Raw genomic sequence first — 18,528 nt, 5'->3', positions numbered from 1 at the left:
GTGAGCTAGTAAATGACACTCTTCTTTTGTACGGGGAGAAAACACAAACCCTTGTTCTCCTTTGCTCCCATACACTCTCACAACCATCTTTCCACCTCAGTACACACTTAAACGAGATGCCTCCATCACAATATAAAAGGGGATTAAAGCAATATAGTCCTATGTCCACTATTAACCAATAACCGAATAATATTTTTATTGTTGTTGTTCAGGCTGATGCACTATTGGATCAAGTTTGACGGGGGTGTAAAAAGATTCTGTTGGTTTCCTTAGTAGATCCAGGTGCAGTTTGACAAAAGCACTATATGGAGGCCAGAGAAAGCCCAAAAGATGTTGAGTAGCAGGTAGAGTATGAAGAGCATAAAGAAGCTTCTTGGAAAAGGTAGACAGAAGGGGTTGTGAAGTTGTCTTAGGTCTTTTATTTCTTAGGTAGCTCTGTGTTACTTTACAAATGTCAGTGGACTTACCTGATCCTCAAATTACTGACAACAGCAGAATACCAGATCAAAAATTCTTGAAGACCCCTGGCTCTAGCAATATTCTTGTATCAGTAACAACTCCATTGTTGTTATGGCAACTCCAAAGGCAAATCTGTTTACCTTTCCTGAGAATAAGCCATTACCACTTTCTATTTAAATTGAAGCTTGGCCACTGTCAAGGCGTACCCAGGGTAGTTAGGATTTGTGGAATTTAGCAGTTAGTGTAATTCATTAATCCAACAGCTGGTAAATTTTAAAACTCCGTACTCTTTGCTAGCATACCTTATACCATGGCTAGACATCGAATGGAAAAAGCTGCCATTACTCAGATAAGTAGAGACTTGATGGGCATCGATATTAGCAAGAGTCAGTATTGAAATGACAGTGACTTCGCCTTTACTGTGGGGGGAGATTAAGAAATGGTGACTACTGCTTAGGATCCAGAGAGCAGCTAGATGAGGTAATTCAGATTGAGACAAAAATTCAAACCAGTAAAACGAGAATGAACCAGTTGAGTTACTTTTAATTTTTTTTAAATGAGAATAAATGCATACTCCAACACTGAAAACCAATAGTGCAGTAATGCTGCAGAGGCTTTTACAGAGTCGGTTGTCTGAGAAGGTATAAATCGGGCAGCTGGGAGGTGGGGACAGAGTGATGAAGGCATGAATTCAATGTAACGTGGACCAGGCTCACCACCTGGAAGTTTCAGCATGAACCCTGAGCAGGAAGTTCAGAACTCAAGTCAGACATTCTTCCCTCTGAATTCCAGTCTAAATTGGAGAGGTCCACATAAAACAAGCATACTCAATAACCTTGCATAAAGGAGACCTGCTTTATTATTTTATATTTACCCTCTTTACCACATCATATAGTTTCTACTTGGTTGCTGTTGATCTTATGGTTGACATCTTGACTGAGGAAGCCCCGACTTTATGACCTCTTCTTCCATGAATACATATATATTTGCATAATACATATATGTTCCTACATATAGTTGTATATGTAGGAATCTGAGGTTATAGACTAGTGGCCATGGACCTGGATTCAGTTCAGAGATATATTTTGTTTTGCCAGCACAGGTTTATTTTCTTTCTTTGAATTATTTGCCAACATTTGAAAATGTGATGATTTCCCATAAAAATCTGGATTTCCAGAAAATTTGACAACACCAGGACTGCTCTCCATATGCTAATAACACCTGGAAGTTGAGTGGTGGCCCTGCTCCTTAGATGAATTACTTAGATGAATTCCTGTCCAGTATCCTCTCTCCCCTGTTGTCTCTCATACACTGTAGCCAAATATCTTTATCTATCTGTCTCTCCCTCCCTCTCTCAGGTTTAAAAACAAAGACAAAAACAAAAATAAAATTCTAACTTCTAAGCATGTGAGTTTGGCATTCCTGATCTCTCTCTCACTCCCTTAATAAAGAAATACATAGACAAATGAAAATATACAGTATATGTATATTAGGTGAAACTAAATGCAGTTTCACCCAAAAGAAGTAATTTTTTATGGTTCGAACCTAATATAAATGTTTACATTGTAGTTGTATATATGTTTGAAATCAGACTTTGACTTCACTCCAATAACTATAAAGTATATTTTTCCTAGTAGAAAAGTATTTTGGTGATCTTGCTCACCATATTTTCAATCTGTTCCATCTTTTTCCTGAGATGTTTTTTTCTTCTACCATCCTTCTACCTCTAAATCCTACCCATGCCCTTCAGTCCTAGTTCCAAGTCCAAGAAGTCTTCGATGACCCAATCTCTCACTAATTTTTTAGGCCTCTAAACTCATATAGCATTCATAAGTTACATCACATACTTTACTGCTTAATTTTATGTAGTCTTTCATTGTTTTCTCTGCCTGGAATTATGATTGTAACCTGACAACAGAGGTCCATCTTTTCCAAATATTCTTGGATCTCCAACAGCATTTAATACTTGTTGACTGATTACTTTCTTTTCGGTAAACTAAGTTGACAACATAAATCTAAAAAAGTAAATATCCCCTTTTGCAGGCAAAGCAATTCACTGAATAGAAGCCCTTCGACTGCATTAAATGTAATCTTATTTTATTCTGGTTCTTGTGTCACTGTGGTTTGGAATGTCAAATCTTTAACACTAATATTTAGGTCACATAAAAATTTCACAAAGGAAAATCCATCTAATCAATTTTCAAAGAACATTGTCAAAGATAAATTCATTCATTTTAAAAGCTTTTTTTTTTTTGTAAAATAAAACACAGACACAGAAAACCACATGTGACAAACGTATCACTTAATGAATTATTTTAAGTTAGAGTTCAACCTGTTTCTTTGCTCTGTTTCCTGCAAACTGGCATTTGGATCAAGAAGCTTGATCAGACTAAGTAGGCTCGATCCTTTTGGCAAGACTCTAGAGGGTAGTGTGTTCTTTCATTAGGAGGTATGTAATGTCTGGATTCTCTGTTTTATCTTAGCAATCATGAATGCTTAATGCACAGTTTCATTTGTTCACTGCGGCTGAAAAATAGCAATATTTGAATTTTATCATTTGTTTCTTATTAGTAGGAATAATACGGTAAAAGGATACTCCCCTCACATGCTGTTTGGTTACTCAGTGGTAGAGTTTATTCAAGAAAGACATGATAAATATTTGACTCTTTACCCAGACTTGAAGATAGTAATTTGGTTCCCTGTCAATCTCAGAAGTGACCAACTCTTATTATTCTTTAAAAAATCTTTATGAATTCACACATTCATATATATTTGTTAAGTTTCATTTCATTGCAACTTTTATCTTTATTGACGCTCAGACTGTCCTCACCTTTGGTCAGTGGAAAACTCTTCCAAGTTGATTTCCGAATCCATTTGACACAATCCTGTTAGTCTTTGAATGTTTCCTTTCTATTTGATATGTGAGGATGCCTCAGGCTCAATTGCTGTGTTTCCTGCCTCAGACTTGGAATCAACCAGTTCCCCAAGAAGCCTTTGTTTCTTGCAGTGCAAAATATTTTTTTCAAAATCTCAGTTTGGGTGCTAGGGATACCCATTGTTATTGAGTCAGTGTTTCTAGACTTTTTCAGTGGACAGAATTAGAGATAAAACACCTTTTGAGTTTAAACTGATTTTTCAATTAAATTTTAGGAACACAATACTTCATCTTTTGTTCACACCAGGAATCCAGTTCTCAAGGACACAGGGTACGATAGAATTAGAATTTCTCCTGATAACTCATTTGCTCTATCTCATATTACATTGGTTTCAGAATAACAATAATAATAGTACCACCATCCATAATAATTATTGAAACATTTTTGCATATACTATTCATATTCTGCCTTAATTTTATCTTATAATTATAATATAGGTACAATATCAGAACATGTAGCCTTGCAAAATAAAATCTCTCCCTTTTAACCCTCAGTTAGTCTTAGTTCATTAAGTTTATTGTTCACCAGTTAGCTATTAGGTCAGTATCTCACCTGGTCATTTCGAATGTGTAAAGCTCATTTTCTAGTGGATCTCGGGATCAGGGGAACAATATTCCCTGATTAATTGCAAGTTGATAACAGTTTGGGTGAGCCCTTTATATTTAAAGCTAACTTTTGTTGACTGGAAAATCCTTGAATCACATTTTCTTACCTTGAGTGTCTCAAAAAAATCACTTAAATTTCTTTGGGCACAATATGGTGCTGTCAAAAGGTCTGATAATAAACTAATTTTCCCTCTTATAAGTCATGTATTCTTTTTGTCCATGTGCCTAAAAGATTTTTTTAAGTCAGCAAAAATTTCTTGAATAACATTTTTTCATCTATATTTGTTCTGTTCCCTTTCTTTGGTTTTTTTCCTCAAGGACAACTATTACTCCAATGTTAGCTTCCTTCTAGAATATTTGTCACTTTTTCCTGCATTCTTTTTTACTCTTTCTTCATTTACTTTTGTTTTTGTTTTCATTTTCTCCTTGTTGCATTTATTTGTTCATCTCATTACACTTTATTTCTCAAATTTCTTTTTCACTTAGTGGAATTCTTTCTTGATTTAGGCTACCCCATTCGGATTCCTTTGTCCCTTATGTGGAATTCTTTCTTGAGCTGGGCTGCCCCATTCAAATTTCTTTGTCACTTACATAGAATTCTTTCTTGAGCCAGGCCGCCTCATTTCTGAATTTTTCCAATTCTGATTTATGTAACTCTTGCATATCTGGCATTTTATTTTCTTAATCTTGTTTAGCTCACTTTGAAACAGTAAATTGCAGGTTTGATCTGTTTTTCTCGTGTATTTTTGATCCTTTTCTTGTGTACTTGTCTGTAAGAATGATATTCTCCTCATTTTGTTTTGTAAGGAATTTAACCTCAACAGATTTTTGTTGCTCGCTTTTATGTGATTTGTTTCCCTGCATTCCCAGAAGTTCAAATAGCTTTTCTAAATACACAGAGTTCCCTATCCTGTTGTTTTCCTTAGACCTGCGCTCAGGGCTCAGCAAACTATAGCCTGTGGGTCAAATCTGGCCCAGGTCCTATTTTTGCTTGGGCCCCACTGAACTAAGAATGGTTTTTATATTTTTGAAGAGTTGTAAACAAACAAACATAGACGAATAGGTGACAGAGACACAGTTGTCTGCACAACTATATTGACTACCTTGGCCTTTTACAGAAAAGTTGGCTGAACCCTGTTACACACTAAAAACTATGGCAGTTTGCTTTCCAAGTTTTCATGACTATTCCTCTCTCCTACTTTGATCTGGACTTTCTCTTCCTTTCATGTCTATTGCTTCTGTCCTACTCATAAATTTTAAATATATTCTTAGTAGTTTGTCCCCAGTGTGAATGAACCCTGTCCTGGAAAGGAGACTTTGTAAGTTAGTTTCAAGTATTTACATTTACTGTTCTTAAACTGGTCCATTGCACTTTCTAGCATTACTTGATAGTTATTTTAGAATTACTCTGTTTTCAGGTTTGTTGCTTCCCTCTGATTTCTCTTACACAGATATTGATAACATGCAGGTTCATGATAACATGTTGGTGGTTTGTCCACATCCACTTGTATCTTAGGGTGTGAGCATATAAACCTCATCACCTCGTTTTGTCATAAATGTCTAAATGCCTTTGGTCTTCTATCTAGTTCTTCTGTCTCTTTTTATATGAAGATTCAGGAAGATCAAAAAACTATATTGCCACCACTGCCACCTTCTTCCCAGAATCAAACTCACTCATTTTTTAACAACTGTTTGCTTAATTGATTATATTCAATTTGATTTCAGGAAAATGTTTATCCTGAGTATTTCAGTACATTAAATAAATGAACACGTTCATATTTTTTCTGTTTTTCTCCAGAGTCAAGTTCCCATTATGTAATCTCCCTAAAAGCTTTTAACAATGCAGGAGAAGGAGTTCCTCTTTATGAAAGTGCTACCACCAGATCTATAACCGGTAAGCTAAAGTAGTTAATCCTCTTGTGACAAGGTATTTGAATTATGGTGAAGAAAACAAACTAAAGTGAAACAAAACAAAATACAAAGAAAAAAACGTATGTAATCATGTCCTAAGCCTTATGTGTATGTGTATACACACCATTTATTACTTTTTTGGTTATCAAAATTGAGAGGGATTCAGTCTATAAATTAGTACATGGAATTAGAGAACATAGATCTCTTATTCTGTCTTCTCCCAGTAGCTTCATGTTTTGGCGTCCTGATACCACTCTTCATTCCTCTGGGCAGCTTGTTTCAAATCAATACAATGTAGACAAGAGGGTCTCTGCAAAAAAGCCCACCAAGTGCCTGAATGGACACTTGCTTCTTTGCAGAGGGTCCTTCAAGCTGATATTACAAGGATGAACTGACCTCATGGGGCTGGCTTGGATTTGGCTGCATCACACAGTGACTTCTTTCGAGCTGGGCCAATAGGTCACCCCAACAGTGTCCAGGGCCTCTGCACATTAAAAGGATTGGCTGCTTCAAGGACTTCTCACCTCTAGGAATTGCTACGTGAGGTGGACTTGAAAGGTAGCACAGGAGAGAAACAGGGCTGAAGGAAATGAGAAAGGGATGGGTAAGAAAGTGAGACCCAAGCCATTTATGGAGCCTATTTGTGAACAAGGCTGGACCTACTCAGAAGAAGAATAAGTACCACCTCTGTGAGTCTTGTTCATGACCCATCACATGACCCAAAGTCACATGACCACCCCCAATAGCCTTATGTCTGAAATGTGAAAGTAAAACCCAAGAGTTCCATCCTTTTAATGAATACTTTGATACTGCCCCCTTTCAAAACCCACAACCCTCAGACCTCATTCAACTTATCAGCTATTTTCACCTGAATGAGAACAAAGGATCTGAGAGCAGGATTTCATAGCGAGCCCCAGAGAACATGCAAAATTACTGAGGTGCCTGAGTATCAATCCTGGAAGGTAGGAATAAATGAACATAAAATAAATAATGGAGTCCTGTGACTTCTGCTACCACCTAAATTTATGTGAACTTTGTACAGTTTGTTTTCCAAATCCAGAAGCTTCGTTCATAAACTTATCTTGAGAATTACAGTTGTAAACCAAATTCACAGTTGTTTTGTGTTGGTTTTTGGAGCACACCATCAATTTATTGCTTTCAACCAGATTTCTTTGTAAGGCAAGGATATTATTCCAGAGTCTCCTTGACTCTTTGGCTGCTGGTTTCAACGTCTGTGGTCTGTCTGGAGTGGTATGCAAAAGCTTGGGTGCATGTCAGTATATTAATTTATCTGTGGAGACAGTATATATCTTACATTGTGTTATCAAAGGGCTCATGGCTCCCCAAAAAGGGTAAATAAGAAATATTACCCTAGAGAATATTTACTATCAAACGTGTTATTTCTAAATATAGAGAGATGAGGCAATTAGAGGGCCAGGATGGAAACTACAAGATAACATGGTGGAGGGTGGCTGGGATTTCCTCTTCCCTTTATTCTCTTACTCTGCCAAAGTTGCTTTGAGAGATAGCAGCCACTTTGGCTGTGCCCGTCCTTCCCATAATGTTTATTCAGTAAGCCAGCTCTTTCTTGCCTAGGATAAAAGATGGTAAAGAGTCATTGATGTGGCTTGTAATCAGACCACACAAAATTGTGCCATGGTCAGTCATTTAGAACCCTTATTTTCTTACCAAAACTAAAGCCCACAAAGAAGGAACACTAAGATGACCCCCCAAAAGTCAATTTTTGAGCAGAAACTAGTAGTAATAGCGATAATAGAGTTCAGATAAGCTGAAGATAGGTTGCTCAGAAAGAACTATTTGAGGTGTTATTAACTTCTTTCCCCTCAGCATTTGTTGTCATTCTTTAATTCTTAGCATATGGCATTCCCAGAGCGGTTTCTAAAATACCAGTGATCCATAAGACAATTTTTTCCTGGTATGACTAATCCTAATGGATCTGAGAAATAAAATAATACTGAAAGTTGGAAAACGTGTGAGGAATTTTCTTATTGAAGAAAAGTCAATAAGGGGTTGGAGAGGATGAATAAAACCAGCCCTTTCCACACCCCTGCCTAGATGTGGCAGACTTATTTTACTGTGTTTTCACACGTCATGGAGAACAAAGGGCAAATAAACAGAATCAAAGGTTTAGATTCTGTGAGAAACTCTTTCAATAAATGTGTCCAAGGGCTACATAGAAGATATTTTCAGTCTCTGAGCTTCTGCGAAGTATTCCCATGAGCAGTCTTGGAAGAGGCCAACATAAAGTAATAAAAAAAAAAAAAAATCAGAGGCAGTAAATGCATCAGGCTGGAGTAAGTATCAGGCTGTGGTGCTTTCCAGATGGATGTGCTCATAGATGCTGGTCTACTCTGGACCTCATCTCATTCGGAACATATCAGTGTTAGAGCCAAGGAAAGTTTCACTAGGTCAAATGGGCAGGTTGTTTCATTTTTTTGCTGCACTTTTTGCAATTTTATTCCATATTGTTGTAAAAATAAGACATTTTGAGCCTGGAGAAGGGAAGAGAGCAGGGGAATAATGAGGTGTGTTGTTTGAATTTGTTTATCCTCATTTGTTTTATAAATGTCTAAATGAAGTACAATTGTGTTACTTTTTTTAAAAGCTTGTTTTGAACTTCAGTATGTTGACCATACGCTTATATGTTCTTACCAAAACAACTCTTAGGAATTGAATAGGTTTCTCTTTTTAGAAAAAGGTTTAAAGCTATGTTTTGTGTTTTTGTCTTGTTTTTCACTCTTTTGTATATTACCACTGAAAATCAGTGGTATATAAGGCCCCCAGGAATATGAGGGGAAAAAAAACTGGAAAAAAAAGTTGTTTATCAGCAAAATAACTGCTAAACAGTTGGTGTTTAGCACTAACTGTTTAGGCACCTGGTGGTACCTAAAAAACTACCTAAGCTACCTGGTGGCACAGTGGTTAAGAATCCGCCTGCCAATGCAGAGAACATGGGTTCGAGCCCTGGTCCGGGAAGATCCCACATGCTGCGGAGCAACTAAGCCCGTGTGCCACAACTACTGAGCCTGTGCTCTAGAGCCCATGAGCCACAGCTACTGAGCCCGTGTGCCACAACTACTGAAGCCCACGCACCTAGAGCCCATGCTCCACAACAATAGAAGTCACCACAATGAGAAGCCTGTGCACCACAACGAAGAGTAACCCCCGCTCGCCACAACTAGAGAAAGCCCGTGTGCAGCAACGAAGACCCAACACAGCCAAAATAAATAAATAAATTAATTAATTTTAAAAAATGTTTAGGTACTTGGTTTAGGTAGTTTTTAATTCAACTACCCAGTTTTTGACCTGAGAGGGGAAGATAATTAGCAATACATGTAGCATATATTTAGAGCAGTGCTTGCCACCTGCTACTAAGTTCTGCTTTGTTGGAAATACCGTAGTGTCTGTACTATCCAGTACGGCAGGCACGAGGCTCATTTGGCTGTCAAACATCTGAAATTGACTAGTGCAACACAATAAATGAATTTTAAATTTTATTTAATTTTAATTAATTTAAAGTTAAATTGTCCATTTAACTAGTGGCTATTGTATTAGCCCAGCTCTGGAGGAAGTGGCAAATAGAATGACAAGCCATGAGTGGGGAAAAAAAAAAAAATCTCCTCTAAAATAAGCAAGAAAAACTTGGCCAGGTTAGAAATTTTCGAATTACATAAGTTCGTAGATATATACCAACAAACAGCATTACTTGAAATTTAGGGATGCATTCTGGAACTGAGACTCCAAGAAACTCAACAACAAGTCATGAAAAACATACTTTTCTAAAATCCAGAGATAACAGGATTGAGTATTACCGTTTCTTAAAGTAGAATCACGACTTTTCAAAATGTTATATAGGGTACCTGTGAAAGACTGTAAAGTTGGTGTAGGTGTATCAACAAAACTAGATTAAGCAAAGAAACAACAGATAGGGTAGCATGAATATGAGTTGATCTAAAAGGAGTTTGTGATTGAGAGTAGTCCCCCCTTGTGTATAGCATTCTTCTTGGTAAGTCAGCTGTGAATAGAAACAAGTCAAGTGAGGCAGCACCTGCTCTAGTTTCGCCAAAAGGTTCCACCGATGCGCCAGCCTGATGACAGATTGCGATCCTCCTAGAGGCTGCAGTGTCTTCAGCTGCCCCTTCATCATTTCATAAATCCATTTGGGTTTAAAGGAGCCCTTAATAAAAAGACACGTCAAAGGAAATACAAAAAGCCTGGGCTCTGTCATTAAATTTTAAACACATATTTTTCTTTTTCTCTCTTTCTATTGTTTTTTTTTTTTCTTGGTCTTCCTTTTGTTCTGTTTTTGTTTTCAGATTTTATAGTTTGCTCCAAAGACCACAGCCCAGTAAACTACTAAATAATTCATTGGAAAACAGTGATGAGTAGGGGGTAGACATTTAAAATTCAGTGGACAAAGTGAAGTAATCATCAGAATCAGCCCGCAGTCTCTATACTGTATTTAAAAATATAAGCTCTGTATGTTTACTGCTTCAGATACTCTACATTTTAGTACGTCTCATCTCCCCAAATGCCATCAAATGCCCAGCTTAAGAGCTCATCTTGTGTTTTGTTAGTGAGGATACATGTTATATGATTTCAAAGAAAATTTTAGCAGATTTAAATGTCTTAGGTAATAAATAAAAGCCTCAAAACTGGACTCCAACTGCGGCCACAAAATAGGCTCCCCTGATTCTGACATCCCCAGCGTAAAAACAAATATAAGATTTTTCTAGAGAATCTTATGAAACCACACAGATCATCATGCAGATTCTGTTTGTGTTATGGATGTGTGTACCTCAGCATGTGTATATCTCAGCACAAATCTCATCAGGTTGTAGGTAATTCATTCTGTCTCCCCACCCAATAATATGAAGTCTTTCCATGGAACTTAAAATTTTCAAACAAGGAATGTAGATACAGAAATACCATAAAAAACTTAATTACTTAATTACTCTGTGAGAATGTGGGTAAAATGGACACTTCTACACTTTCTCTAAGAATTTCAATCTAACCAAACCATGTGCTGTGTAAACCTAATTATCACATCATTGAACCATGTGGACCACAGACTTGGTCTGGCTTTGTGCAGTCATAGCCATAGACAGATTGCTGTAGACCTCAGGGCCCTTTGGTCTTTTATCCTTTCTTTGTTTCTTACCTAAACAATATTTATGCAGGTAGGATCTAAGCAATAATAAATGCATTAGAGATAGCAAATCAAGTTAGAGAAGGAGGAGAAAAACAAACAAATAACAAAGCAGATATTAGGCAGGCATTTATTTCCTTTGCAGGAGGAAATAAACCAGACACTCCTTAGTACTTTGTTATTTTAAGTTATCTGCATAGTTATAAAACTGATGAATTCTATACTGGATCTTTTAAGAAACAGTGTACAACATTCCAAGAAAAAAATGGACTTTTAAAATATATAACTAGAAGTGACAGCCACATTGATAAAACCACTCTAAGGAAATGAGTACATTATGGAAAATAGTCAGTTACTTTTGTAATCTAGCAATACTGTTTCTAATGAGTTTTCCGATTGAATTAATTGTATTTTTTTCTGTTCTTCTCATGTTCCCTTTCATCATTATTGCCATGCATTTAACTCATTGTGATGTGTTGCCACTGATGTTTATTTTTTTAACTCTTTTATTTATGTATTTATTTGTTTGTTTCATTTGGCGGGTTTTTAAACCCAGATCCCACTGACCCAGTTGATTATTATCCTTTGCTTGATGATTTCCCCACCTCGGTCCCAGATGTCTCCACCCCCATGCTCCCACCAGTAGGTGTACAGGCTGTGGCTCTTACCCACGATGCTGTGAGGGTCAGCTGGGCAGACAACTCTGTCCCTAAGAACCAAAAAACGTCCGAAGTGCGACTTTACACTGTCCGGTGGAGGACCAGCTTTTCTGCGAATGCGAAATACAAGGTGAAGTTCGAATTGATAGTATGAAATTTCACATGAACTGTCATTTGTATAATACATTGTTTTAAATGCATCCTGGACTGTCATGAGTCATTTTGCTGCAGTGACATGAAATGGAAAACAAAGCATTTTAAGAACTCAGTATCTAAAATTGGCTTGGGAATTATTGTCTTAGGAAACAATTCTAAGGCAAGGTAGAAAAATGTCAAGAGCTGCAAAATGTTATTCGAATTCCACCAGATGTTGGGTTTGTATAAATAATGTGATTTTGTACAAGGGAATGCCATTTTCTTTGGAAAATAGCAGAGCTCTACATTCATTTTTGGGACAGATTTTGGTGTTTTTCTTTTCATTTGGAATCTAGATTTACGCCAGAGGCACCCCTATTAATGTTAGAGAGACCCATCTTATAGTGAATATGAAAAGGAATACATGATGATTTTTTTACACCATCCTTAGATGGTGAACACACTCTAAGCCATTAACATCTACTTCCTCATTTAGCCTTGAAACACCCGCAGGTGGTCAAGAAAATCCACAATGCACACTCCCCTTTAATTAATATGAATTAGACCAACTCCCTTATTGTTGTCCTATCACTGAGTCATCTCACAACCCCCCTAAGAGCTCCTTAGAGATACATATTTGAGACACTGTCATGACTACCTTCAAATCTCTATCAGCCAGCCTCAGCAACTCCAACAAACGGTTATTTATATACTGGAACGATTTTGTTACCTCCTAAGCCTACCACATGCTAGTAGTGTATATAAGCAATACACAAATGTAGAATAAAATGAGATCAACAAGTAATTATTAACCACCTACCATTTACTTAGAACTATGCCAGATCATAGAGGCAGTTTAACATGCTTTAACTGTTACTTCACATACTTAAAATGGTTACTTATAATTTTGGAATGCATAATACATTCAGCTCCATAGGTTTACTTCAAAGAATTCATAAGTTATTCAAGTGAGGTACTATATTAAAACACATTTAAAATATTCACAGGATGATTATTTGGGGTGGAGAATGTAGCTTTAGAGATAAGAGCCTAAAACGGGAGCGGGGAGAGGGCGAATTGGATGAAGGCAGTCAAAAGGTACAAACTTCCGGTTATAAGAATAAGTAAGTACTAGGGATGTAATGTACAACATGATAAATATAATTAACACTGATGTATGTTATATATGAAAGTTGTTAAGAGGATAAATCCTAAGAGTTCTAATCACAAGGGAAAAAAAATATTTTTTCTGTTTATTTAATTTTGTATCTATATGAAATGATGGGCATTCACTAAACTTATAGTTTAGTGGTAATCATTTTATGATGTATGTAAGTCAAATCATTATGTTGTGCACGTTAAACTTACACAGTTCTGTATGTCGATTATATCTCAATAAAACTGGAAGAAGAAAAAGAGCATAAATGTTACCCAACAACAAAGGAACCAGTAGTTCAACCCGGGCACTCCACAATCTTCATACTCCCCTTATATCCCTTCTCTTTACCACTCTACTGGGGTGGATTTCAGGGAGAATCTGGATCTCCCAATACTTTATCCAATGTTCTTTCCACTAATCTGCTGTCTTGCTTAATGCAGCCTCAAGCCAGTGGTGCTTTGGGGGGATGAAAATATCCTTTGGAAATTTCTAACTCTAAAGAGCCCAGACTAAAGGAAAATCCCACCAATAATTTTGTAAGTCTGCCTCTTTTCTCCTGTAGCCATGCTGGATCTGCTTCTAGTTTCATTCAACCTTTAAGTGGCGTAAAATTCACATTTCATAGTAAATCAGTTTTTAGTTGAAACCATTTAAAAAACAGTTTTCTTTGGTTCTGCCTCCCTGCTAGGTCAGGTACTAGGAGAAACTCTCCAGGCACGTCCAAATAGTATCATTGATATAAAATATACTCTAAGTATCCTATCTATCTCCTTACAGTATCAGATTTAAGACTCAGCAGAACTATGAATAAGGATAACATTATCAGATAAGACAACTGATGAAACACATGAGAGCATTTTTTAAAAACTCTCTTTATATACAGATTACCCAGTTCTAAGTTTGCTTTTAAAAGACTACTTTAAAAATGTTATGCTCATGGTTGCTGTACTTTGTGGATACATTCATTTCACAGAGTGGCTGTGGGTACCTTGCCGGTACGTGAAATGTTCTGAAGGACAATGATTGTTCTCTGCAGAATGATTTGAGTTTCAAAATTTCTGGAGGCATTTTTTTTTCAGTTGAAGAGTCAATAGAACAGACAGAGGATTATTGAGTCTCATAAAGCATGCCTACAGTGTGAGACCCAACCAAAAGCTATCCTCTGTAAGGAGAGGCTGTTTTCTCTTCTGGATTGAAGTATGAGAATTGAAAGAAATATTTTAACTGTTTCTCTCCCCATCATCTTCCCTGACCTAATAAGGCTTTCCATTACTAACGTTCGACCCCTCTTCTCACACATACACACTCTACACCCACACCCTGAGAAGCAGGGTTAGAGGAAAGAGTTAGGTAAGCTGGATAGCAAGGAAAAATGTAGAGCATATCTGGTCTACTAGAAAGACATACATTAAATTTAAATTTTACAGATAATAGTAATAGACTACTTTGGTTTTACATTTTGAACTTTTCAAACCACTGTCATATCTATTACTTCATCTCCTTCCCCACTAAGCTTTATAAGCTAGGCAGAGCAACACAAGGTAATGGGGGAAAAATACATACATGGAGTCAAATAAATGGGCTCTAGAGTTGGCTTTCCTGTGTCCTGTCATGTGACTTAACTTGTTTAATCTCCTTTTTTCTTATCTATGCGGTTGGGATATTGATATACTATCAATATAAAAAGAATAAGTAAGATTCTGCATAGCTAAGTAGGCATGTAGAGATCTTTATGAAGACTTGGGTAGGTTGTATAACTTGACAAAATTCCCCATGAAACTAGAGCTGGAACTCAGATAAGCTGATGGCTTTATCCAGGCCTCTCCCCCCAGGAGTACCCTTCTACTTCAGTTCCACGTCAAGCCATAATCCAGACATTCATATTTTGATTGTCCAAAACTCTATATTGACCTTCCTTATCAAATGGAGAAATTTTCTATAATTTATTTTCTACTAAAGTGATTCATCATTTGATGTTTTATATGACTTTCCATTCAAAATACATTCATTGACTATTGACTAGTGCTTACCAGATACTAGCATGGATATTACAGGAGATAGAAAGTTGTGCAAGACTCAGTCTCAGCCCTCAAGATGTTTACAATTCAATGGAGAATTTATCTATATGCTGTAAATATGTGTGTGTGTGTGTGTGTGTGTGTGTGTGTATACACCACACATATAGAGTGCCCATATCTCACACTAGACAATGCATAAAAAATTGTAGCTAACATTTATTTAGTACTTACTCTGGGCCACATACTATGCTTTACTTGACTTATTTCACTCTTTAAGTAGCACTGTAAGGTCATTGCTACAGTTATTTCCATTTTATAGGTGAGGAAGCTGAGGCTCAGAGAGGTAGTGCCTAGGTATTCTGCCCCCCCCTCACACACACACATACAGCCATGATTTTCCAAAGTATCAATACTTCTAGGCTAATGATTTATGTTGAATAGTAAGTTCTCATAAAGTTCCTGAGAAAACTCAGTGAATTAATGGCATTTATAGAATGCAAGTGTATCATTCAAGAATACAAACAAGGCATATAAGAATTTAAGAAATACAAAGGACAGTATTGCTTAGTTGCCTCCCAAATGCCAGTTGTGTCTATGCTCAAAGAGACTAGTTTTATCAAAGTGTGGTCTTCCCTCCTAGCTGAAATATTTCTCATTACCCCATTCCTCCCCTTATTTCCATTTCTAAGACTTAGAGGTATTCATGACAGGGAAGGAGGGAAAGATTCGAAGTTATATATCAGCCTATCAGATACGAGCTGCCCATTTCGTGTTTTATTTGATGGAGTTCCATCTTAGTCTACCAAGTATTTTTACATTTATTTAGGGCACACATTTTTACAGCTATTTTTAAGAAGAGCTTCTGATAAATGTTTATGAGGTCATCACTTAAATAGGATGGATGGGCGCATCATCGAAATGTTATTAGAACCGTTAAATATTTATTTGATTTTATAATGAAATGTAGGATTTCCATAGCTATAATCTAAGAAGGATTCATAGTAGAATAAAAAAGATATACCACACTAGAATACCTAAGGGAGGAGATAAGTATGACATAGGTGGAGACAAAAAGTTTTCCTTGATTTTCCTAGACATAGATATATAACAAATGTAATAAATTTAAAAGTAAAAGTAAATATTTAACCTTGGAAGATGATCAAGATCTAAATAACAAGCATAAATTGATATTTATAATAGGCATAAATAGTTTTTAAATTTGCCTGATGATATGGAAAATACCCATTAACCTGGGAGATTAACCTTTTTCTTCATTACAATTTTGATCTTTTGAGTAAGCAATAAAGACAGACAATTTACTTTCTACTAAAATATCCTTAACCTGTTGTTTAAAAGACAAAGAATGTGTTCAGAAGACCAAAAATATTATCACGAATGTAATCATTTAATATTTATCCAATTTATTGTTCTCTTCCTGATCATCTGCTCCAATGACCATACTTCAATGTATATTTAACGTGACCTGTGCACAAAGAAAGAAAAACACACGACACAATATTGCTTTTGTCCATTTTCTTTATAACAGCTATACAGATTCTGGAATTACTAAAAGTTTGTATCATAAAGAGTTTTTTTTTAAAATCATAAGCAGTAGAGCTCTAAAAATTCATTTTATTACCAGTGGACAATAATCATAACCATCTATGTAAAATACATAAAACATTAGAGCCTCTGAAAAAAAGACTTTGATTATTAGAAATAAATTGAAGTCGAAGTCAGTGCAGATAACCTTAAAAATGGAACTGACAGAAGGAAGTGGAATTGGTCCTGTCTCTGTGGTTATTGCCTCACTTGGGAAAATTTATCAGCTATCTGGCCCTTTTAACAACATAACACCTGATTTTATTGATTAGGTTTTAGATGTACAATCAGCCAGTGTAAACTGGTACAGAAAGGAAATAAAGTCAGTGCTATGTCCTAGGTCTTCCGCTGTTTGGAAATAAATTCCTTTTTTGTTGGCCTTTGATAGTCTTCTTATGTGTCTTGATTTACCAAGTTGATAGAGTTCATTTCTTTTTCTCTTTTCTTATTTCCCACTTGTTTAGTCAGAAGACACAACATCTCTGAGTTACACAGCAACAGGCCTCAAACCAAACACAATGTATGAGTTCTCGGTCATGGTAACAAAAAACAGAAGGTCCAGCACATGGAGCATGACAGCACATGCCACCACATATGAAGCAGGTATGTGAAGAAAGACTGGCTTCGAAATTTCTACTCTTGATATTTGGTAGTGGTGTTTTCCAGGTACCAAGGATGTTGGAACCTGTGTCCACCATGATGTCTAAATTATACCTTATTTTATATAAAATCATTCATAGCATTTTTATATCTAATATTATCCTCCCCACTCTAGATAAGAAGAAAATGAGTCCCCAGTGGATTAAGTGATCTGGTTTTAATCTGTACGTTAATTTAGGAGACCTGCATATAAATCTTCTTTTCAATACGTTTAAGCAAAGGCATTTTACTCTGTCCAAAGCATGCATGTCTTTGATCAACAGACATAGTAGGTATTTACTTTTTTGGAAAGAAATTAGATACAAAATGAAACATTGCATTACAACTGTAGCCTCATGGATGCTTACCCTAAATAACTTCAGCTGACAGTGGGAAGAAGTTTCTGGGGGGTCATTTTCACTGTTTGGAAATAAGACAACACAATGGAAAACTTTCATGCATTTTGCAATAGTTCAAGTCGAGAGTAAATGCAATTCACTGTAAATTTTACCAGTCACGTTTACTATGGGTCATAAATGTTGAGTTTATAACCTTAGCAGACATGCAGTGCACTTGGCATTTATAGTTCCCAGAAATACAACATCCGAAGAAAAAAGGGTTTAACATACTTTTTGATAGCTTTCATGGCATTACATCATATGTGGGGATAAACTGTACCACATGTTTCCAAATTTTAAAAAATATGCCAGTGAAACTTTTATCTGGGTAAGTTGAATTTCTTTTTCCATTAGAATTTGCCCAATGGCATGGCAGTTCTAATTTTTATTTCAGGCTACTACCTTAACTCTAAGTTCATTGTGAATATTTTTACAATTTGAGGGTACTTCTTCCTATAAGAAGTTTTTTTTCTGGTTGTTTAATTTCAATACCTTCTTCTTCTATTTTACATGTTTATATATATTAAATCATTCTCCTAGAATTCTGCCCTGGATGTCAATGTTCTTAGCTTCTTAGGAAGAAAAAGACAAGCTGAATGAGTTATGAACTATGGGGAGAATAAAGGCTCTGCTCTTTCTTTTTAACTTAAAAGGAGAAGAAAAGAGTTAAGTGAAAACCAGTAAGGCATTTGGTCTTCCCTGAGTGAAAGAGGAGTAGTAATTTCCTCATTCATTTTTCCCTGTCATAAACATAAATGCACACCAACGTCTGACTTGATAAATGCACCCTATTGATTTCTCCTCAACTGCCTAGCCTTGTAGGGATGTCAGGGGTGA

At 36.3% G+C, this 18,528-nt stretch overlaps 1 protein-coding gene across 1 annotated transcript in view; it reads left to right on the top strand.

Annotated features, from left to right (window-relative positions):
* Positions 1-18,528, top strand: part of DCC (DCC netrin 1 receptor) — a 1,180,955-nt gene that overhangs the window by 1,022,660 nt on the left and 139,767 nt on the right. Inside the window, exons 16-18 of the mRNA XM_082416529.1 lie at positions 5,799-5,894; positions 11,638-11,870; positions 17,119-17,257. Of these exons, the coding sequence (XP_082272655.1) occupies positions 5,799-5,894; positions 11,638-11,870; positions 17,119-17,257 (468 nt within the window). The remainder of the gene's footprint in view (positions 1-5,798; positions 5,895-11,637; positions 11,871-17,118; positions 17,258-18,528) is intronic.

Source organism: Balaenoptera physalus (assembly GCF_965194825.1).
Source record: "Balaenoptera physalus genome assembly, chromosome: 12".
NCBI lineage: Eukaryota > Metazoa > Chordata > Mammalia > Artiodactyla > Balaenopteridae > Balaenoptera > Balaenoptera physalus.
Note: the sequence above shows the minus strand (reverse complement) of the source record. Positions and strands in the feature narration are given on the sequence as shown.